General features: G+C 54.3%; 1 protein-coding gene across 2 annotated transcripts in view; it reads left to right on the top strand.

Moving 5' to 3' along the window:
* RAB3C (RAB3C, member RAS oncogene family) overlaps nt 1-23112 on the top strand; it is an 80594-nt gene that overhangs the window by 41929 nt on the left and 15553 nt on the right. For both annotated transcript variants that reach the window (XM_053657421.1, XM_053657420.1), the window contains exon 4: nt 19747-19871. In XM_053657421.1, the coding sequence (XP_053513396.1) occupies nt 19747-19871 (125 nt within the window). The remainder of the gene's footprint in view (nt 1-19746; nt 19872-23112) is intronic.

Genomic DNA, 23112 nt, shown 5'->3' with positions numbered 1-23112 from the left:
TGGCCACCGAGGTGGGAAGAGGAGACAGTGTGCGAGGTACACACGCAGCGCTGTTCCGGAACGGACACGGCACCCGGCCGGCTCTCTGGGAAGCCCAGGCAGATGGAAGCGTCTTGTGTTTGGGTGAATTGGGTTCATGAGCAGCGGTTTCACAACCAGCACCAAAAAGACTGTGCGAGACTCCCATTTATCGAGCCAGGAAAACCCACGTGAGGGAGTTGGGGCACTTGCAGGAGGCCCCTGGAGAGGCGAGGCAGGTGGGCCCCGAGCGCAGGGCCCTCTGCGGCCGCAGGGGACCCGAGGATCCCGTAGTGACCTCTAGATCCACAGGTGCCGATGGAGCTCATTTTCTCTCGGCCGGCGGATGCCAGCAGGGCAGTCCCTGTCTGAGACGGGTGTGCCTGTGATGCCCGGCCTGTGGAGTGGCCCTGCAGCAGGTTCTCAGAACCGGACCCAGGCGCAGCAGGTAGTGTTCCTCGAAGACAAGGGCTGCACCCCCAGGGGTCACCAAGTGAGGGGGGCGCCGGGAAGGCTCTCGGGTGCCGAGGCCCCCAAATTGCCCAGCGGGCCTGGTGACCAGACGCGAGAGGTTGGGGGCTGCCACCACCCCAGGGACACCACCGGAGGCTGCCAGGGTCCCTCGTGGTGAGAAGGTGTGCGTCCCGGTCGGCACCATACGGGCTTGCAGGTTTGGTCAGGAGAAGACCTGGACTTGTCCAGTCGAGGGGAGCCATTTTGTAGCTCCAGATTTCAAGAAAATAGAAGTATTCTGAATACTTTTTTCAAATATTCTTATTTTCAAATGTTGTCTCCTTTTTTCTCCAGAAGTGTATAATGATCTTAGGCTGAGCACGTGTTAAATATGGAAGAACTTGAACCTGACGTTAATACCTGAGACGTGGCCAGCGTTTGCTGAGCCTGTGTTCAGGATTCCTCCTCTTGGTCAGGAGCCCAGTTATCTGCCCCTCTGGCTGTGTCACAGCCGGAGAGGACGGCAACAGGGTCAGAGCACAGATGTGTGACCCTGCGTGTCCCCACCAACCCCCGGGTATCGGGGAACCTCCCGTCGCTGGGTCTTCATGAGGACCCTTCTTCCCTGAGCTCTGACGAGTGTCACAGACTCCTCCCACGATCGCCCGCCTGAGCCCGTCTGCATTTCAAAATGCCCAGCTCCTAGGCCACAGCTCCCTTCAAAAAACTCAAGTAAAACCGAACACACCCTGCTCCCTGCACTGCCTTTTCACGCGTCAACCCAGGTGCAGAGGTTTTTTTCGGTGACCCGGGGCGTAGCCTGTGGCTTAAAGATGGGAGCCTGAGACCCGGTTTGGCAGCCTGCGTGTTGGTCTGTCCAGAGGAGCAAATGGGGGGCTGCGGTGCCGTCTTGTCTTTGTGCTTCAGGAGCGGGAACTGCAAGTCCGTGAGTGCTGATGTCAAAGGACAGGCTAGAAGCCACCTTCTCGAAGCCGCCGGAACCTCGGTGAGGCTCCGTGGGGAGTGTGGAGATTACTACACGTGGGACTCGTGGGTGAAAGGCATGACAGCTGCGTCTGCTCTCTGCTCTGCTTCACTTGCTCTCTGAAAGCAGAGTTCTTCTGTGCACGTTTGTGTCATGACATTTATTGTGAACACCAGCTTTTTCTCACAGGGTTTCCTTGGTTTCTATCTACTTTAATAGACCTGACTTTTAAAGGAGTTGCCTGTCTCTGGGCGGACTTGTCTTGAAGGACAGTGACTGGACCTGCCCTCAGGGAAGGAGGCCGTGAAAAGAGCTCATTGCCAGGCCTGGGTGTTCAGCCTGGTTTCTGGGCGGGTTGGTGGTGGTGGTTTGAAAGCAAACCTGTGGGGTGAAGATGCCCCCACTTAGAGCAGGGTCTGGGCTTCGGAAATGAGCAGTCACACCTGTGGCCTCCCTGACCCCGCTGGTGAGCACAGGTCCACCATCGCCAGGACCTCCTCGCGCCGCTTCTTCCCCTCAGTGGTGGTGTCCGCCCCTCCCGCCTCGGCCGTCAGCCCCACACTGGCGACCTGTGACCCCTCAGTCTGGCACAGGGGCCCTCCTCCAGCTGCGGGTTCTGGAGCCCCACTGGTTCCTCTGCCACTGGGGTGGACTTTGCCATCTATCTTTGCAGTAGATCATTAAGATAATTATTCTAATTATCAGTTGTAAACCACACCCCCTACTTCTAGATGAAAAAATAAACACAAAATAAAACTATTCGAAAGAGAAAATTAGAAAACAGCGAAGTAGTCATGGGAGGGTGTTGTCACCAGAGACAGTGGCTCGTGGCGCCTGGCGTGCGACCCGGTTACATTTGGACAGAGCTCATGAAGTCCTGTCACCCACCTTCCCCGTCTGTGCTGCCCGTGCCCAGGGCAGCCCGGCCAGATGCCCCGTCTCCGTCCCCTCGGTCTGATGTCCCCAGTTACAGTGTGTCACACCCTATGACCTAATTGTATTTAGAAACACCAAACAGATTTTAAAAAAGTTTTCCTTCCCAAGGCATATGAAAAGTGACAACCAGTGGGTGGCAGGTGAGGGAAGAGAGGTCACAGGGTCTGAGCAGTGTCCTCGGCGGATTCCAGACTTTTTGAGCCAATACTCACAGCAATTAAAGGTGTTTGAATGGTCGTCAAAGTAGATGTCTGTCCAGAGTTAACTGAGGTTAAGGAAACAGTCCTTCACCAGACTAGCCTCACTCCAGATGCAACTTCTAAGCTGGGGTTCCCTAACTTTGGGGTCCCCATGGCCACGCTCACCCTGACCAGCTGGCTATAAATCCAGGGTTTCTCACGACTACTTTCAGATGTGATAATTCACTAGAATGACCTACAGGATTCCAGAAAGTGTTATATTCGTGTTATATTCGCTACAAGTGTTAATTGTAGTTTTATCAGAACAAAGATACAAATCAGTACCAGCCAGAGAGAGATGCATTCCGGGGGGGACGTGGGAGGGCTCCAAGGGGAAGCTCTGCGGTTGTCAGGGACGCACGACCTGTGAGGACGACACACCAGGGAGCCCCCCAGGCTCTGATGTGCAGAACGTCACTGAGGCTTCCACACGGGCAGGATTGGCTGCACCATTGCCCGCGTGGTCGAGCCCCTCCTGAGGGGGTGCCTGGCTCAGCGTGCCCGCCCTCTCACCCCAACTGGTCTGTTGGCTTGGCGTGGCCACACCCACCCATTCCGAGTCGTCTCCTTAGTTGGCATAAACTGTCCGTGAGTCATCTCATTAGCATAAACTGTCAGTGAGTCATCTCTCAGCGTGAACCGTCAGGGGTGCTCTGCGGACCCACCACCAGTAAGAGGCGCTGGGTCAGGTGAGAGTGGGGAGTGGGGAGGGTCAGCGCCCCAGAAGGGGGGGGGGGTGAAGACCGACCAGACTCTCCAACGTACAACAGCCGTGTGTTCCCCCATAAATAACAAGCACACACCATTGTGCCGTCTGGAATGCACGTCACAAAACACAGATATGCTAAAAAACGCCGGGTTGAGTATAAAAATAGAACTTTGAATATTGGATTTTATTCCTTGTGAAAAACCACTTTGTAGAAGACGTTCAAGAAAGCAGCCCTTTTACGAACCCCTGAAAGGGTGCCGGGTGGCTTACCCACCGCAGTGACACCCATGGCAGCACCGCCCGCCACTCCGCCTCCCCCCCCCTCCCCCCTCCCTCCTCCCCACATCTTGCCATTCAAATCAGCTTCACTGCCGCTGAAGTGGCAATGCCTGGTGCCAAGGCCAGACTGACAAGGTCATGTGGCTACAGCCTCATCACAAGGCAGGGGTGTGTCAGAACACTCTTCATTTTATGAGCAAAGATGGAGCCACAGATATGCTTCCTCAGCCTGAGTTCCGTGGACCGATGGCCCAGGGGCCCCAGGTGGACGGGGTGGGCGGCTCTGGTTCCTGGCTCTCGCGGAGTTAGCAGGAGCTGTGCCCACCACAGGCAGCCCTTCCGACTTGCATATCAGATGTTTAAGCAACGTGAAAAAATGGATGCTCTGCTAGAATTAAAATTATTTTCTTATCTTTCGTTCATAAACTGGTAACTTAAAAAATGTACATTAATATGGTAATTTATGTAAATCTTTGTCTTCACAGTTTATATTCTGGAGCCGAGTCTTTTCTAAATTGCCAGAGCACAGAATTTTGCATCTTATGACCTAATGACATGTTTTGAAAAGTACTAAAATTGACTTAATTTATTTAGCCGGATAGAGCAGCTTATCATAGGAAAAATTTCCTTAAGCACAAAGGAAATGTTGCCTTTTAAAAACAGTCCCCTCAATTTAAAATCAGTGGAGGGTGATCTCAGGGGGGCTTGGGAGAGGCAGAAAGAAGGGCGCCGGGCCGTTGGCTTAAGCTCCGACCTGAGAAGGGCAGGAGGCAGCCAGCCTCCCGGAGGTCGAGGTCCGTGGGAGCCGCAGCCTTTACCCACCGACCGAAGTCTCTGCCTCAAAGGGAGACGCATCCGGCAACCAGATGGCAGCCTTGGGAATCCCACAGCGTCTTCTCAGCCTCCCCCGGCTGTGGTTGCAACAGGGAAAGACTCCCCACACGACCGGGCATCTGGGAGGAACCGAGGAGGAGCTCCAACCTGCCCGGCGTCTCCCAGGCACCGAGGGCCCTGCCTTGCCCTTGGACGCCGTCAACAGCAGTCAGCTCCCGGGTCACTCGCCAGACGTACCTGGAGCCTCTCAAACACAAGTCGTTTTTCCTCAGTGCGGCTTGGGCCCCTCTCTGCGCCTGGGACCCCTGTGTCAGGGTTTAAAACAGTCTGAGAGAGGGGAGCTTTAACCCGGGCTGCTTTAAGTCACATGTCCCTAGAACTGCATTCTCATGTATTAATATTATTATTATTATTATTAGAATAGTACAAATATATTTTATAAGGCTGCTTGACCTTTTGTGTTTTTAGATTTTGCAGACCTCCTCCAGGGCAAGAAACAAGCCTGAACCCCTGGGGTGGAGCCGGGGGTTCCCCCGGAAGGGGGAGACATGGGGACGGGGTTTAGCACCCTCTTCCGAGGTTCCCGGCCCCTTGCCTGTCTTGTTAGCAAGCTGAAGAAGGGTCAGCGAATGTGTCCTCAAGCCGGCGTCTGTCTCGCGGTCCAGGGGCAGGCGTGGCGTCTCCAGCTCAGTGTCAGGCGGGGCTCCCCGGAGCTGCAGGGGCAGCCCCCGGAGCTCTTTCTCGGAGTGAGACAGCGGGCGTGAGTGTGCCTTGCGGGTCCCGTGTGCTCTCCGAGGCCACTTCTACCTGGCAGAACAGGAGGAGGGCCAAGCTCACTACTGTCAGATGATGAGATTCAGTTCAACCGACGAGGGTTGTCTTCGTTTGACTGGTTTTTGTTTTGTTGGTCGAGGGGTTTGCATGGCTGTCACCGCGAAAGGGGCCACGGGGGTCACAGCCTCTGTCCCAGTCTCCCACGTCTTTCCGAAGAAAGAGACACGCAGCCCTGGGCACCAGGCCAGTGTTGCAGAATCCGTCTGTGTCCCCTGGACGGCCTCTGTGGCCAGTCTCTCAGCCCTCGCCCTCCTCTGGTCCCTTCCATGTGCAGGGCTTGTGTGCCAGCCCGGCCCTGAGCCCACCCGGACTCCTGGGCCTCGCCCTCCAGGCCCGCTGCCCTGGCCGGGTGTGGGGTGCACCCTTCCCCTCTCCCACCAGCCCAGACCATGGGTCCTGACCCAGTTGTGCAGTGCTGCTGGCTGCCTCTGCTGACCCCTCGAAACGAGGGGGCCTGTCCTCGTTGCGGACCCCTGGTGCTGTCCCTCTGCAGCTCCCCTCGGAAACCTCTCACTCTGTGGCACTGCGGGGTCGTCCTCCCCGAGCCCCGCCATCAGGCCGGCCTCAGCGGGTGCCCATCATCTCCCTTTCGCCTCCGCTCTGCTCTGGGGCGGGTGCTGCCCAGGGGCTGCGCACCTGAGCACTTGTCTCGTCCTGCCTTCCCTTGGCCTTGTCCGCTTGTCCACTTTCCCTGCGAGGCTGTAGTTTCTGGTGATTGGATATAAATTAGATTTGTCCCTGTATTACCAAGGGAGCTCTCAAAAAACCTTATTCTTAATAGGTACTCAATTAATATGCAATAGATGAATTAGCGAATGGGAAAACAAATGGCCGTGCTCAACTTTGCCTACATAACTCTCCCTGCGACAGGGTTTTCTCCCAGGGAACAACTCCGATTAGCTGACGGCTTTGATACCTCCCAGGGGCTAATCAGGTGAAGACAGTTCACAGAAGGGTAAGTGGATCGTTGATTTGCCAGGGTGGATGGGAATATCTGCGCTTTAGAGGAGAGTTTTAGATCCCAAACCGACCTCCAATTTCCAGAGGATTCAGGACGGATACACATGGGAGAGTCCTTCTGTTCCTCGTCGAGGCTAGAGAAAAAAGCAGGCAAGTGAACAAAGGAACGAGAACCACCTCTCCTCCTGGCGTCACCGTCCTCCTGTGAGGAGCCGGCCCCATTCTGCGGCACCGCTGGCAGCCAGCTGCCCCGTCCTCACCTGAGCACTGCCTGGGGCAGGTGGGAAGTCAGGGAAACAAGGACACCGTGCTGCAGAGAGGACACTCGCCGCGCCGTGTTCCGTCTGGGAATCAGGAAGCAGCCAACTTTCTGAGGGTTGGAGAGGCGCTGCACACGCGTGCACACAGGCAGCCGGCCTGGGGGTGTGTCGGGGTGCTCGGGGCCGCAGGTGGGGCTCCAGAGGGCGGACTTGACCTGGGACTTCTCAGCAGCAGCCCGCACAGCAGCAGGTGCTGCGGCAGCGTCGCGCACGACGGTGGGAAGCCAGAACGGAAGGCAGCGTTCGTCTCCTGCCGCCTCCACAGCTGCGGACGGGATTCCCAGCCCTTGCCGGGAATCGAGACTCTCACGTGTTGCGTCCTGAAGCAGGAAGGTGTTTCGCAGAGCTGGCTTGCAAGTCAAATACTTGGGACTCACTGACAGAGTCTGAGAAGCTTCGAGAACTGTGCCTCTGCAGCTGTAAAGGCATTTATCATTTTCATGATTACGGTGGGTTCCTGTTTCTAGGTAAGAAAAGTGCCCGGTTGTTTCCTTGAGCTCGATAGTTAGTTTGTCGAGTAGAAGACGCCCCAGACTAGCGAGAGGGCCGTGAAAACCGGAGCTGAAGCCGCCGGCTGCGCGTTCTTCCTCGTACTGACCGGCGTTCGGCCCTCGCACCCCTGGAGGCGGGAGCGGAGTGCACACGGCTCTCTCCTGCAGCCCCCGACGCGAAGCCGCCACGTTTTCCTCTCACGGTTTCCCACAACAACAGACGTGTCGTATGACAACAGTTGAAGGATCCAACGGGCACTTGGGGTTGGGTTGCCAGATGCCGCAATAATAGTATAAACTGTGCAGTCGAATTTGAACTTCAGATAAGTAGTGAAGACATTCTTAGCACAAGTATTCCCAGGCCACCTCTGGGACACACTTAAACTAAGAAATGACTGGACGTTTTCTGAAATTCCAACCTAACTTGGCCTCCTGTATTTTATCGGGTGGCTGCATTCTTCCGAGGTCTGTAGGCAGCCTTGAGTGTCCTATAAAATAAAATGCTCACATTCAAACAGTTTTCCAGTAAACTATTCCTTCCCTACTTCCTGCCATCTGCCTCTCCCATTTTTCTGGAGGTCAGAGTTGGAGACCAAAAGCATCTTTTATTTACCCAAAATATTATTTCTGGCAAAAGCACATGACTTCCCAGGCCTGAGGTGGGAAGCGCCGTCACTCAGAAAACAGTGTGACGTGAGCTCATGGGCGCACATTCCACGGCCCCCAGTCAACACTCCTTCTGGCTATTTCGTGTGTGTGTTTTACCTTGTTATTTCATACCCTTTCTGTTTACCCACGAAGCTTTAAAACTCACTGGCTCGGGACAACGTAAAGTGGAACTCTACAAACCTGACTATTTTCAGCACCTAGTCATTAGCTGTTTAAATATTCAGGAAATGTTTATTTAATCAGAAAATATTGTAATCAAGACCATAAACAAATGTCTTAGGGCTTAAATGGCTCTAAATGATTTGCTATTGCCTACACCCAGCCACCCTCCTTGTCAAATAAACCCTTTAATGTCTCCGGCCTTCGGTGGCTGCTGCCGCCCCCCCTGCCGGTGCTGTGGTCGGGAAGCCCTTCGGGAGGTGGGGGCTGTAATTTGAGGGGGAGAGAGGTCTGTCGATCCGGAGAGGATGCTGGGAAACCGCTGAGTCGTAGAAGGAGACGTAACCAACCCTTTCGAGCATCAAAATCGGCACGGTCTGCTGCTTGTTTTTCCGGGCCCTGTTACAGTCTTTCTCTCCCCAGGCAGGTGACCCTGTGACGTGTTGAGTTCTGTGGTCCAGCCCAGTCTGGGCCTCCATTAGTCCAGCAAGACTGGGGACCATGGCTGCAAGGGAATTTCGAGAGCTAAGAGAAGCGACTCACCAGTATAATTTGGGAGGAGTCAGACCTGGCACCCTGCTGGCTGGCTTGGAGCCACAGTGTGTGTTTCTCAAAGATCCAGAGATCATGTGCTCAGGCACCTTTCAGATCCTAAATGTGCACAACTATTTACACAGATGTACATCACTGTGTGTTGAGATCCGTTTAGACAGACTGTGAAAGGGTGGGAAGTGGTTCTGAGGCAGAGGCGGCTCACTGTCCATCAGACCCCGGCCGTGTGTCCAGCACGGAGACAGTGATGCAGGGAGGGATGGTCCCACTTCCCGGGGCCCCGGGAGGCCCTGTGTGGTTCCTTCTCTGCACCGCTCGCCCGCACAGGGACCTGGCCCCTGCCAGGCCGCCGGGGCTTCCTCGGGAAACTGCAGTGTCGAGGAACCGTGGTTCTTACAGAACAGCAGAGCGGTGTGTGGCTTTGTGTGGATTTTCTTCTCACTGAACAAGCGCTTGTCCAGCACCCAGTATGTGGAGCACACCCCCTGCCAGGTCCTGGGAAGATGATAATGGGCTGGCGGACTGGGAAAGCAGCCGACAGGGACCGAGAACCGCTCCAGCAGGGGCAGCGGCAGGCGCGTCTGCGGTGCAGGTGCCTCGCGGCGGCCGAGGTCTGGGGGGTGTGGGCCCCGGCCAGGGAGGAGTCGCGGGGACACCTCTTAGCTGTCTGCACGATGACGGGGGTCGGGGGGCTCTCACTAAAGCGTGCCGGCTGCTCACGTTCCAGTTGCCCGTCATCTCCACCATCCATCGCTTCATTTTCAGCCTTTTGCTGAACAGTTTTCAGTTACTAATTTTATGGGTAACGATTTATTTTTTGCTTCAATCGCCATGATCTCACTCATAATTTTTTTAAGCTTTAGGGGTTTTGAAATCAAATTCTTTCCTCCACCTGGAATTTATGGTTGTACATGATAACAAGTAAATCATTTCATCCTTTACTCATCTGTTTGTTAAGTGTTACTTGTCCATCCCTCCGTTCCACCTGCTGGTGTCACCTGTTGTCTAGTGCACCTGTTGGCGCGGCTCCACCCCCCCCAGGGGCTCCGTTCTCCTTCCTCATCCCAGTCGCCTCCTTTCTTTGACTCGAATCGCACAATCTTCACACCCAGGGTGTCTCCCGAGGTTCTGGATGCGACCGAACCAGCTCCTCCACCTAAAATGCAGATACATTCATTGGCTTGCCTTTCACTCCCCTTGAACGGGAAGGAGTTGAGACATTTAGTTGGAAAAAGGAACAGACATTTAGTAGCCTCTCCTCCCTGTGCCGGGGGCTGCAGGGCAAGCAGCCTCTGCTTCTGTGTGACCACGGCCTTGGGAGGCAGGAGCTGTGTCCACATGGGAGGGGGGGCGGGGGAAGGGTTGCCTTCCACAGCTGTTTGTGATGGGTGAGGAAACTCCAAGGAAGGTGGATTGGAAAACATCAAAACTCTTAGGTGATAAAGGCTTTGAAAAAAAGAAGAAAAGAAATTATTATTATTTTTTTTTATTAATTAAATTTATTTATTTTTTTGAATTGATTATGCTGTTACAGTTGTTCTATTCCCCCTCCATTTCCCTCCCCTGCCCCCCATTCCCTTTTTTATTCCTTTCGTCAGTCTTCACATTCTTGCCCCCCTCGAAGAAATTAGATTTCTTCCTCTCGAAAGCAGTTAACTGAGTATTAGATTTCACTCTGAGTTCTTTCAATATATATGGAAATTATTTCCCCCATCAGTAGTCTCCATAATTAGATTGCAGAACTTACAATTTTTATTTTATGTAGCTTATTGTAACTCATATCTTCTTTTTGAAACAAGATTTAAAGCGGGGCTGGATTTGGAAAAGGTGCCGTGTGTAGGGAAACAAATGGTCGTGTTGCCTCATCGTGCACAGACCTGAGCCCTGACTCTGCCTCGGTGGGGTCTGCAGAGAGGCTGGGGCAGGAGCCAGTGGGGGAGGGGGAAGGGTGTGCGTGCTCCCCCCTCGTGGGGCCCGGCTGCCTGCGGGGCCACAGGGGGCACCTTCGGGACATTTGCTGAGGGACGGAAGTGCTCCCAGCGGGAGTCGCAGCCGGACTGATGGAGAGTGATGGCAGCTGGAAGTCGGGCAGGGCCAGGGGCGGGACCAGAGGTGGGGGAGGCGTGCGAGGCTCTGGCTGCCGTCAGTGACTGAGGGGCTTGTTCGACTGGCCTGGCAGAGGGTTTGTGGAACATCTACTTGTTCAGATGCTGAATGGAACCTAATGTTTTAGTATTTTTAAATAGAGCTGCAAGTGAATGATGTACATGCAGGTCAGAGATGCAATTGCTGATTTTCCTTACTCTGGAGCCCGTCAAACATTGTTTCCAGCTGAGCATCAAACTGAAGGCAGCGTTCAGCTCCGTGCGCGGCAGGGCGGGTGCGAGAGGGAGCTCTCAGACTCACCGAGGCCCTTTGACCACCTTCCGCGAGTGGGGGAAGGGCTTCTCACTAACTGGTAACGCAGACTCGGACACCTGCTTTTCTGCAGCCCAGGCTTCAGCACGCAAGCAAAATTCGAGGTAACTACCTATGGAAATCACCTCTCGAACCTGCTTAGTGCCTTTCAATGTCCTGAGCTCTGTAAATACACAGCAACAAGTCTGTCAACTAAGCAGCACCGCCACCCGCAGGAGCCGGAGCTGGACCCTGACTGGAGGCACAGAGCTGGGAGCAGGGCCCAGGGCCCACCCCTGACAGCCCGCCTGCCACCTCCCACAGGGCTGCGTCCAGACAGGGGAGCCTGAGGAGGCCTGGATCACCCTGGACAGGCCAGGCCAAGCATCAAGGTGCAGGAGACCTACAGAAAAGCGCCAGGTGGAGGGGGCGCGGATTCTGCTGGAGCCCCACGTGTGCACCGCCTCCTCTCCCTCTCCCCCCCCCCCAGGTTTCTCTTCCCGGAAATTCCGGCCAGTGCGAACTCTCCGTTGCTGCCCCTCGTGCTTGGTTCTGATAAGGAACCTGACTGCTGCCTGCCGGCCGTGGGCCGCCGCAGAGTGAGGGACCCGTCAGAGAGGTTGCAGCGTTGCGGAGCGGGCTGAGCCCTGACACTTCTTTCCACTGCTCCCTCTGTTTTAGTACCTTTCCGCCTCCACCTAAAATGCAGATACATTCGTTGGCTTAAAGCACAGTCTGTTATTGAAGAATGTAATCATGTAGCAGCCAAAAGATTAAATTATGGGAGGACACTCCCAACCTGAAAATAGTAGCTAATGTAACTACCATGAAAAGTCAGGCTGAACGGCCGCCTGAGGTGGGAGACCCTCATTCCGGATCCTCAGCAGAGGGGGCTTTAACCTGGGCCTTAAAAAGTGAAAATGGATCATTTTTTAAAAGTTCCTGTTGGAAAATGGTTAATAGGTTGTTTTGAGCTCATTCAAACTTCCTCCAGATGGACACATATTCACTGAATCAGTTAGTTACTCCGAGCTGGTGTTTTGCTGCTAAACCAAAATGATTGTCTGCTCAGGAGGCGTCTCAAGTCTGCAGCTATTTTGAAACGTGTGAAGGGAGCTGTCGGGCTCATCAGTCTGAACTCTGTGTGGAGGCGTCTTGTAACTGAACCACAGAATGGGAAGATGCCAGGCCTGGGAAGATGCCAGGCCTGGGGCAGGAAGGCGTGGCAGGGCCGGCGGACGGGGACAGTGTGAGAGATGTTTGGGAAGCTCTCTGTCACAAAAGCCTCACGTACTACAGCCCAGGGTTAGCCCCATCTCTGCTCCGTGGTGAACTGCCCGACAGGGCGAGTGAGCTCTTGTGGGGTGAGTCCTTTGTCTTAATGTGATTTGTGGTTCCCCCTCCCCCAGCTCACTGGTGTTGGGTCAGTCCCTGCCCAGACTGGTCAGCCAGGGCCAGGCTGGGAGCGGGCGCGTGGAGCCCTGAGGCATGTTGGTGAGGAAGACTCTGGGAGGGGACCTCTGTCTCCCCGGCACACACTCCCCGCCCAGACCAGGCGGCCCTGGCCCAGGAGGCACAAAGAGCCACAGCCGCAAAGAGGAAGCAGAAATCGATGTTCTGCCATGCTCCGCATGGTGTCCCTGTGTCCCTCTCAAAGGCCAGGAGCAGAGTCTGAAGCCTCAGGGACGCAGTGTTTGCAGCCCCCGTGGGCACCTCCCTGGTGGGTCACCTGCGCCACCCGGAGAGCTCACCCTAATCTCCCAAGTGCCTCCCGGGCCTTTTTTCCTGGCTCCTGCACAAATCAGTAGAACCTCTCCCATCAGCCTGAGTTAGCTTGTAAGCAGCACAGGCAAGGAAACAAAAGAGAACGGGGGATGTGAGAGAAAAAATCAGATCGGCTTAAATACACTGCATTTAACTGAGCAGCGGCAGCTGACTGCTGACACTGGACCCACCGGCTGAGAGTCACCCACTGATCACCCACAACAACCGAGGGAGCACGGCAGCTCCCAGGTTGGAAGGGGTAGCGGTGGGGGCGTTGCACCCAGGAAGGCGGCAGCTGGGGGCTCAGGAGGGTCCGTGTCTCAGGGACTGCCTGTCGGTGCTGGCGTCCGACTGGTCTCAGGGGCAGAGCGGTCACTTTAATGTCGCTGTGGCCTCAGCGAATCTGCCGCAGTGAAGCTTAATCAGCTACTTCAACGAGCGTTTCCCTCGGATCCGTCCGTGCAGGGCCTGAGTGCCGGACGCACTCTGCAGGCTGGGCCCTGGGCGACGTGCTCCTCTGGCGGCCGTTCACCGGCTGGGACGCGCTCCTAGTGATGGCGCATCTGCACGTGGGTGTCCGAGGGCCCCCGCAGAAGAGCGTCCTGGTGGGCAGGACGTCAGCACAGGGGAGGGCTGCGGGGAGTCGGCAGGACCCGCAGGAGCTCTCGGGCGTGGGGGTGGGGGGTGGAAGGAGGATTCTGCTTCTGGTGACGTCCAGGCTGGGGCTGCTGGGGGTCCCCCCCCTCAGCATGCCACCTGGGCAGCACCTCGAAAACAGCTAAAGGTGGGGCCTGCCAAGGGCTCTCTGTGCTATGCTGGCTTTGCTGTCCTCACCGGCCCCATCGTGTGGTGCCCCATGCTTGGCATCCGATGTGGCCGGTGGAAAAGGTGCTGTCTCTCGGGGTCACAAGGACAGAATTTCAGGGAACCACGCGTTGTAGAGGCAAAATCACAGGCCTGCCTCCCTCCCGCCATGCGAAATGCCCGGCTCTGTCCTTGGCAGCCCAGAAGAAAAACCAGTGTCAGAGTTGGGCACCATCGATCGAGCGCAGCCCAGTCTCGGGTGTGCACCCAGCTGCGCACTCCTGCCGGGTGGGCGGGACAGGAGAGAGGTGGGTGGGAGAGGAGAGGGAGAGAGACTTCCATGTGAAACTGAAACGTGGATCAGTCGCCTCTCATACGGCCTTGACCAGGGGCCAAACCCACAGCCAGGCCTGCGCCCTGACCAGGAATCAAGCCGACGAGGCCGGACCCACTGAGCCACAGGCGGTCAGGACATGAAGGTGGCATATTCCGAAGCAGAGGGTGTATTAAAACTACACAGCTGTTTAATGAAACAACTTACCGTGATTAACACACCGACATATTTCTACTCTCATTTTTATTTGGAAACAATTTCAGTCTTCTAGACAAACTGTAAATGCATAAGTATCGCCCGGAACACACACCAGTTACCCTTCACTCGCGGCACTTACTGCCAGCACTTTCCCCACCAGCCTTGTGCCTCGGTGCTCTTTCTGCCGCTCCGGCTCTCTCTCTCCGTGTGTGTCAGACACGTGTTATTACCCGCACACTGGTTTTTCTGCAGGAACTGAGGGCGACACACAGGGGCCACGGCCCTTCCCCCACAGGGCCCGCGCACCCCTGAGCCTGGTGTCTTCTCGCCCAGCACCAGCGCAGTCAGCAGCCTCCGTACATTCAGCACTGTATTCCAACATCCTCGTGTTACCACGTGATCCAGACCCGTGCTTCAGAGCACCGAGGACCCGGGCCAGGCCCAGGTGCCGAATCTAACAGTGACCTTGGGTGGGCACAGGGTCCCCTGCCCCCCCCCCACTCCAGCTCTTACAGCACGCGCCTCGCACCAGGCCACCTGACGGTTTCTCGCAGGGACATGCAGGTGCACATTCTCCGTTGGCAGGTCCAGCAGGGGGGCTGGGTCCTTCCCAGCGGATCGCACCCGAGGTCCCCAGGGTCCCCCTGTCCCTCCTTGGTGCCGATCGCCGTGACCGCCCCGCCACATGGTTTCCATCCCCCTGCGGGGTCCCTGCGGTTCCGGTTTCCGCCCCACCACCAGCTGTCCCTGCAGGCTCAGCGGCCACCGCTTCACAAAGCGCCCGTGGAGCCCTGGCGTTCGTCCCAACACGTGCCCCCGACACACGTCTGCCCAGGCGGGAGCCGGACTCGGAGGCCCCCCCAGGCTCCGATTCCCCACCTGCGGCCCAGACAGGACCCTCAGAGGCATGGCTTTTCGGGTCACTGGGGTGCGTGTTGTGCACTGGTTTTTAGAACGTTCCCTCTGAGAACAGGCTGAACTCCTGGGAAATAGTGTGTGTACCCGGAAGAAGGAAGAAGGAATAGGAACTGGGATTATTTTTTTCTGTGCGGAGTTCATTTATGTGTAAAACATGAAAAACTTTTCTCTCCTGCTGCCTCATATATAAAACAAAAACAATAAAACAGCAAAACCCTTTCCTCTGTATGTATAAATGCATGTATATTTTTAGAGAAATAAAAATATTTTTTAAAATATAGAAAATATATAAGTATAGAGAGAGGGAGAGGTGGTTCTTTGCACAACAGATTTTTAATAGCTATGACCTGTAATAACAGACCAGTAAGGTCTGCATTAATCACCACTTGCTGAGTAACCGTGGCGACCAGCATATTGCTTCTGATTCCATTAATCTTGTTGAGTTTAGCAGTAAATCCCAAAGGATCCTCTTCAGTGATTCAGATATAAATCATCTTTTCATGTGCATGTCGTTGGTGACAGCCACTTTCTTTCAATGTCTCTCTGACCAACAAAGAAACAAGACAGTCCCAGGAGAGGACGTTACAGCCCCGTGTGCAGAAATGGGCAGTTTCTCAAAGCACCATGCCATGCGCTGACAGACAGACAGAGCACACAGAAACGCCACCGGAGGGGGACCCACTCTTGTCCCCAACAGGTGTGACTCCCAGTGCGGAGCTTCCCTGTGCAGGGCCTCTGTCTCGTGATATGAACTGGAGACAACATTTGAGATACTTCAGTGGAAAAAAATCACTGCTGTTCAGATCGTAGGGGTTAGAAGCACGAACTGAGCTGGGTTTGGAGGAAGGACGGTCTGATCTCAGACGCATAGTGTGTCTCTCTGGAAAAAGGACACTTGCGAGGTAGTAAGTGGAGTGTGAGCCCCCTGAACCCTCACGAGCCCACTGCAGCCCCAGTGAGCGGGGGCCTCGTTCTGCAGGTGACGGTGTGAGGCCCAATGGCCTCCCACACTTGCTTTGCGTTCGCACTTCCCTCTGAAAGGGCCGAGCACATTTTCGTGTGTTGTGCAGGCAGTGAGGGGAGGGGAATCGCTGTGCTTACCTGTGTGACCTGTCCGGGGAGCCCAAGACCCCGGGGCGAGTGCCACGTGCTTCCTGGCATAAGCGAGCGTCCCCTGAGCTTGGTTCAAGGAGCCAGTGTGCACATCACGGTGACAGGGTGGGCGGACCTGGGCCGCAGGAGGGTTGACGCGCCTCCAGCGACATCTGTCCTCAGACCCAGGACGCCCGTCATTCACAGCCGGCCCCAAACCCATCTTCACACGGCTGTGGCCCCTCCGGGGCCACCTCCCCAGCCTCGCTCTGGCTGTCCCGCTCCTAGCTGTGTGCCGGAGTAAGAGCTTTGTCCATTAGCACAGGGCTCCACCTACGGTCTGTCCAGGAAGAGGCCAGGCCTTGGCCTAGGAGACCCACGCGGCAGCCAGGGAGTGGCCGCAAACCCGCCTGAGGACACGCAGGTGGACACGGGTCCCTGCACGAGGACCCTCGGAATCTCCTTGTAAGACTGTGTCAGCACTCGAGAGGCGAGGGTTCCCTGCGTGCAGGGTGTGCTCCACATGGTGATTCACCACGAAATCGCCATTTCTACCCATGCCACACAGAAGGAGCGGCGAGGGCAGGGCGCTGTCCCCGCTGTCTGCCTCGTCCTCCCCGCTGTGGGTGCTGGCCGCATCCCCATCGCTGAAGGACCGTGTTGTTGACTGAGGTGCCCGAATCAGGAAGCCCGCACGCACGTTTTCTGATGACCTGCGGTGCCCCTCTGAGACGGAGCCATGACCACGTGTCACCGGACACTTGTGTCCCCTGGGAGCCCTCGGCCCCGGGGGGGGGGGGAGGGGGTCCGTGGCACTGGCCCCGCCCCCCCCAGCCTCCTCTCCCATCAGCAGGGGCAGGACCGCATCTCACTGAGAGCTCTGCTGCCTCTGTTTGAAGCGATTGGCCTTTATTCTCTTTGCCAGTCGAGAGCAAATCCTCACTGCTTTCTGTTTAACAACCTGAAGGGTTTGGAAATTGCTGGTAAGAACACTGCCAAGCTTTCTTTTTCACACTTTTCAAATCTTTTCCTTTAAACTGTCATCATGCATTTCGCTTTCCAGCGTTTGATTCATGTGTCTGTCCTGCCTGAGTCTGTTGCTCTCCAAGAAGAGTGGGGCCAGTAGAAAGGGAGCTTCAAAAACACGCTTCCTGTCAGCTTCCCGGTCACGACGAACGCTCTGGAGCTCCAGAGAAGAGCCGCTTCTCAGTCCGGGCACCTGGCCAGGGGCCCAGGCCTGAGGGTCTGGGGCCTGCGTTTGGGTCTGCGTTCCCAGCGAGGGGTGTCTGGTGAGATCCAAGCTGCCCTGTGCCCCGGCATTTTTGTCTTAAAAATGGAAGACCATGTCCCTCACTGGTGGGGCTCAGTGGATTGAGCGCCGGCCGGTGAACCAAAGGGTTGCTGGTTCCATTCCCAGTCAGGGCACGTGCCTGGGTTGCAGGCCAGGTCCCCAATAGGGGGCGCACAGGAGGCAACCACACATTGGTGTTTCTCTCCCTCTCTTTCTCCTTTCCTTCCCCTCTCTCTAAAAGTAAATAAAATCTTTTTTAAAATGTAAGACCCTGATTATATTAGCTCTTCTAATTCATTTTTTAAATTTTTGATGGGAATATTTTATTTATTTGTATTAGATTACATGTTTATTGTGAAATTTTTTATTGATTATGCCATTACAGTTGTTCTATTCCCTCCCTTCAGTTTATGACCATGTGTCTCAAGTTCTTTAGATTCTATATTTCCCATACTATTCTTGCCCCCCCCATCTATTTTCTATCTACTGTCTATGCTACTTATTTTCTGTACCTTCTCCCCTCTTCTCCTCCTCCCACTCCCCTGTTGCTAACCCTCCTTGAGATCTTCATTTCTATGTTTCCACTCCTGATCTAGCTGTCCTTTTAGCTTGCTTTTGTTTTAGGTGTGGTTGTTAATAACTGTGAGTTTGCTGTCCTTTCACTGTTCATGTTTCTTTAACTTCTTTCTCTTAGATAAGATGAACTCCTTGAATTTGATCTTATCTGAGAAGCACTTTATCTGTCCTTCCATTCTAAATGAAAGTTTTGCTAGATAGACCAATCTTGGTTGTAGGTCTTTGGTTTTCATGACTTGGAATACCTCTTTCCAGCCACTTCTTGCCTGTAAGGTCTCTTTTGAGAAATCCACTGACAGTCTGATGGGGACTCCTTTGTAGGTGACTGTCCCCTTAGCTCTTGCTGCTTCTAGGATTCTCTCCTTCATTTTAATCTTGGCTAATGTAATGATGATGTGCCTTGGTGTGTTTCTTCTTGGGTCCAACTTCTTTGGGACTCTCTGAGCTTCCTGGATTTCCTGGAAGGCTATTTCCTTTGCCAGACTGGGGAAATTCTCCTTTATTATTTGTTCAAATAAGTTTTCCACTGGTGGCTGTTCCTTTCCCCCTTCTGGTACCCCTATAATTCAGATGATGGAGCGTTTAAAGATGTCCTGGAGGTTCCTAAGCCTCTCCTAATTTTTTCGATTTCTTGTTTCTTCATTCTTTTCTGTTTGGTCATTTTTTCCTCCTTCTGGTTCACTCCCTTGATTTGAGTCCCAGTTTCCTTTCCATTACTATTGGTTTCCTGTGCATTTCCATTCATTTCAATTAGTTTAACCTTCATATATTCCTCTAATTTGTGACTAAAATCAACCAGTTCTGTGAGCATCCTGATCACCAGTGTTTTGAACTGTGCATCTGAAAGTTTGGCTATTTCTTCATTACTTAGATTTATCGGCTCTGGGGTTTTGAGTTGTTCTTGAGCCATGTTTTTATCTGTTTGTCCCTGTTACGTCTGAAGAGCGGAGCCTTAGTTGTTTACAAGGGCGGGGCCACCCAGGTTGCTGGTTTGTGATGCTGTAGGTGGGGGCGGGGTCAGAGAGGGACAATGGAGGTCCTCTCCGCTCGCCCAGTCTGTCCCACCGCTGGCCCCCGCCTGTTTATCTGAGCGGAAATGTGCGAGCCTGCTGCCCCGCGCCATGCGGTCTCAATGCTCGCCTCTTCACTGGTTTATCTGCGTGCAGATGCTCAACTGACTGCAGACAGCCAGCCGCGCCTCTTCCCTGTGTCGGCCCGTAGCTAGCCCGCACCTGGGATCCACGCCCTCGGCTGCCTGCGCACCACCCTGGTCGGGGATCTTTGTGGCCAACCCCCTCCGCTGCTGGCTTTGCTCCTCTTACAGGTTTAGCTGAGCATTTCGTTGTTTTTGGACTCCAGATTGTTGATTTTCTATGTGGTTTGGTTGCGTTTATTATTGTTAAAACTTTGTTGTTTTTAGATTTGTTTGTGTGAGGACACAAGGTGTTTCCACCTATGCCTTCGTCTTGGCGGAAGTCCTCATTTTTAAAAATCGGCATTACCCTCAGGTTTCCGAGGCCCCAGTTGACTCAGCTCTCTCCGGCGTTGCTGTGATGAGGGAGTTTTGTGTCTGCCATCCAGTGACTGGCCATCTAGGTCTCCCGGCTCTGAGGGCTTCTCTGACGAGGGACTTTCCCTCCTGACACTGAGTGTGTCAGGCAACCAGGAGTGGCTAAAGGGGGGGAGCCCCTCGTCCAACACAGAATCCTAGTGCACAGAAGAATTCCTAGTACCGCGTCACTGTGCTTCATCTCCAGCTCAGTCAACCCCTGATGAGTGTCTGAACGGTGAAATTTTACTAAAGTAATTAATTCCAAATTTGGGCTTCATTGTTGGCTATTATCATCATGTGTGTGACGTATTTCTTCTTCATTTTATGCTGTTCAGCTTTCCTTTGATTTTTTTTCTTCTTGTGCCTGTTCCTCTTCTTTTAGGTCAACTCAGATCAAGACCTACTCTTGGGATAACGCCCAGGTCATCCTGGTGGGAAACAAATGTGACATGGAGGACGAGCGCGTCATCTCGACGGAGAGAGGACAGCGCTTGGGAGAGCAGCTCGGTAAGGAGCCGGCTGACATGGGGAGAGCGTGGTGGGCGTGTGGGACTTTGTCCAGAGACCCGCTGATTGGCAGCACGGGTTCAATGGCAAGATTGTCAGCCCTACTATGGACACCAGCGCATCTCTGAGCGCGTGGCTTCCTCCCACACGCAGGCGCAGAAGCGGCACTGACACCCAAGCTCTGATCCGGTGCCAGGTGCTCGACTCCTCGCTCCATGAGAAACACAGGATGCGCGTTGGCTGCCAGTTACTTGGATTTTTTCTCTGCACAGAGTTTGCGTTGAATGAGCACATGCTGTGTGGTTGCTGTTCTCACGTGTCCACTGGAGCAGGGAGGTGGCGGCACAGAGCAGGCCACGTCATGGCTTCCGTTCTAGGGATGCCACATACAAGCTGCATTACCGTCACCAGCCTGTTGGAGACTCATCTCCTCATCTCTCAGGAATGAGCAGCACCATAACCCGTTACTTTGCCAAGTCCTTAGAGACGAGATGAACTGAGATAAGAGGGAGAGGGAGGCTTTAGAAATGGCAAAGCCCCTTCAAATGCAAACCTTGTATCTAAAGAGAAAAACACTGGAGGGTGTGGGGCAGAGCTTCCGTGCAGAGGGGGGACTCGTTGAGTTTATAATTTAAGGCGTTTGTACTGAGCACCTGCTATATGCCCCACGCTGTGTCAGACATCACAGGGGTGAAAACATGAGCTCCACTGTCCCCAGGCTCAAGTTGCTTTCACTCGAGTGGACTGACTGGAGATAAAGCAGAAATAATAAGACAACAGAGACTGAATTATGGGAGACGATGACCTAGGGGCGGATGCCGAGAGGGGAGCCCCAGGGTGGGGAAGCAGAGCCAGCAAGAGAGGTGCCCGGAGAAGGTGGGGGGCGGGGCCAAAGGCAGGTGAAGAATGACACGGGCAGCCGGCAGGAGAGAGCGAAGCCGCAGAGCAGCCAGGAAGACGTGTGAGAGGCAAGGAATAGGGATGGTTTCGCTAAGTGGCGAGAGGAGGCTCGAAGGTCCCTAAGGAGAGCAGGATGTGTGCAGAGAGCACAGAGGAAGCATCGCGATCTAGGTTCCGAGGGACAAGGACAGGGGAGGACAGTGAGCAGAAAACCTGGAACCCGGTGTGTCGGTGGGGAGTAGGTGGTGGATTTGGGGGACGTTCCTGGAGCAGAGGAGGTGGAGCAAGTCCTCTCGCCCTCCGCCTCCACTACTTCTTTCTCCTCCTCCTTCCGTAGACCGTGGGAAATACAGGAGGGTTCTCAGCGGGAAGGTCTGGCTCTCCAACCCAACTGGCCAGGGTCTACCATGAGAAGTGCATTGCAAGTTAGTACCTACACGCAGAGGAGGGCAGAATGAAACAAGTTTTACAAAATCCACTTATTCTTACTAGAGGAGAGTCATTGTATTTTCTGTCTTCTTTCTTCTTCTCCTTCTTGTCGCAACCCACTAACTGGATTCGTAGGACCCAGTAAGAAGCCTCGGCCATCATTCAAAAACACTGTGAAGGGACTCAGTGCCCTCAGTGGGTCCCTCTGTCACTCGGCGGTTTCGCAAATGAGCGTGCACAGTCCCATCTGCGAGCCTGAGCGTTTCCTCAGGAGACGAAGCTCCTTCAGCCAAAGGCCCGCACCCTTCACCACATGCTCTTCAAGCTGCCCGCACTCACACACCTGTTCCCCAGCCGTTCTTGAACCTTTCCTGTCCTGTTCACAGGCCTCTTGTCCCCATTAGCAAGGTTCTTCAACTGTGTCTGAAACGTTTGGCCCTCTTTCCCCGTCTTCTCAGTGCCCGAGGCAGTTAGGGATGAAGGGCAGTGAACCCCCCCAACAGAGAGAAGGAAGACCTGGAACAGGGTGGTCGGGGCGGCGTCTGGACTGTGTCCGCCATCCCTGTGTCGTGTCCTTGCTTTTGACGAGTCCGGGTTGTGCCACTTCAGGGAAGAACTTTCTACACGGATGTTACTTCTTATAAACCTGAAAATTGTTCGGTTCAAAGAATTTTTAGATCCGAGCCCAGAATTGTTTAATGATATCATTGCAAAAGAGCCAGAAAGCGGGCTGTTTTTTTTACCACCCCAGCAAACAACGTGGACGCTGAGAAGGTGAGGTTACAGGAGAACGTAAGGAGGCCCCAGGGAGGCTTCCCTCGCACCGCCGCCCCTCCCGGCACCAGCCCAGGCCCTTCTCACCGTGCGGAGGTGCAGGGAAGGTTCTGGGCTGGGGAGGCAGAAACGGTTCGTGTTCCCATTGGTTTCTCAGTGATTTATTTTGCTCTCTATCCAGTACAAGCCAGCGGTTGTTGTGGCAACCGTTACTTGCACATTCTTAGAGGGTCATTTACCTCCTTTAATGTGGTTTGTTCTCCTCATGACAACACAGGCCTCCACAAATACTCACGAGCGGTCACTTGTAGGGGAAAGGCACACTCACAGTGTACAGAAAGGTTTTGAAGGTCTTTGCTGCATTTTTAAAAAGGTCTGGTAAAACGCGGTGTTCGAATGCTGTCCCCCACACACGCAGGTCAGCTCAGTTTTTTAAATGTCTTTACCATTTCAGCAGGTGGCTCAGAACTGCTGCATTGTCCATTTGGTCACGACGAATTCTCCACTGTGGATACTTCTCCGCATGGAGCATTTACTTGCTTTTCCTAGTTGAGGCACTGGATGCAACGGACTTGAGGCAGAGCTCCTTAAAATCCTTGTAAGGAGCCCCTCACGCGTCCAATGCAAATCACCAAACGTTTGCTCAGTGTTTTCTGTACGCTAGGCACTGGGAACCAAGGGCAGGTAACCCCTGCCCTTGAGGGACAAAGGTTACAGTGCCAGAGACAGGCTGTGCATCGCCCCCTACTAGAGGGGCACATTCCCAGACCCACGGCGGTGCCTGTGTCTCCCTGTACGCACTCAGCTATGGAGCAGTGTAGCCTACGCACCAGGCACGGGAAGGGTTAACTGCAGTAACTGATAATAGCAGAACAATTGTCACGCTGCACTGGAATGAAAGTTACGTGAACGCAGCCCCTCTCTCACCCTGACAATATCTCATTGTCCTGGACTCACTGTTCTTCTTGCGATGATATGAGATGATAAAATGCCAAACCTCGTCCTAAATCTGGGTCAACTTCCCTTAACTGCAGTAAATGGCTTGATGTCGGGGACCCCTTGCTGAACCCCTCATACAGGCTCACGCTTTCTGGCACAACATGCTGCCTCCGGCTGCAGACGGTTTTCTGATCAGACA

The sequence above is a fragment of the Artibeus jamaicensis genome, unplaced genomic scaffold, assembly GCF_021234435.1.
Source record: "Artibeus jamaicensis isolate MK-2021 breed Jamaican fruit bat unplaced genomic scaffold, CSHL_Jam_final scaffold_369, whole genome shotgun sequence".
Lineage (NCBI taxonomy): Eukaryota > Metazoa > Chordata > Mammalia > Chiroptera > Phyllostomidae > Artibeus > Artibeus jamaicensis.
This window is presented reverse-complemented; position numbering and strand designations above follow the sequence as displayed.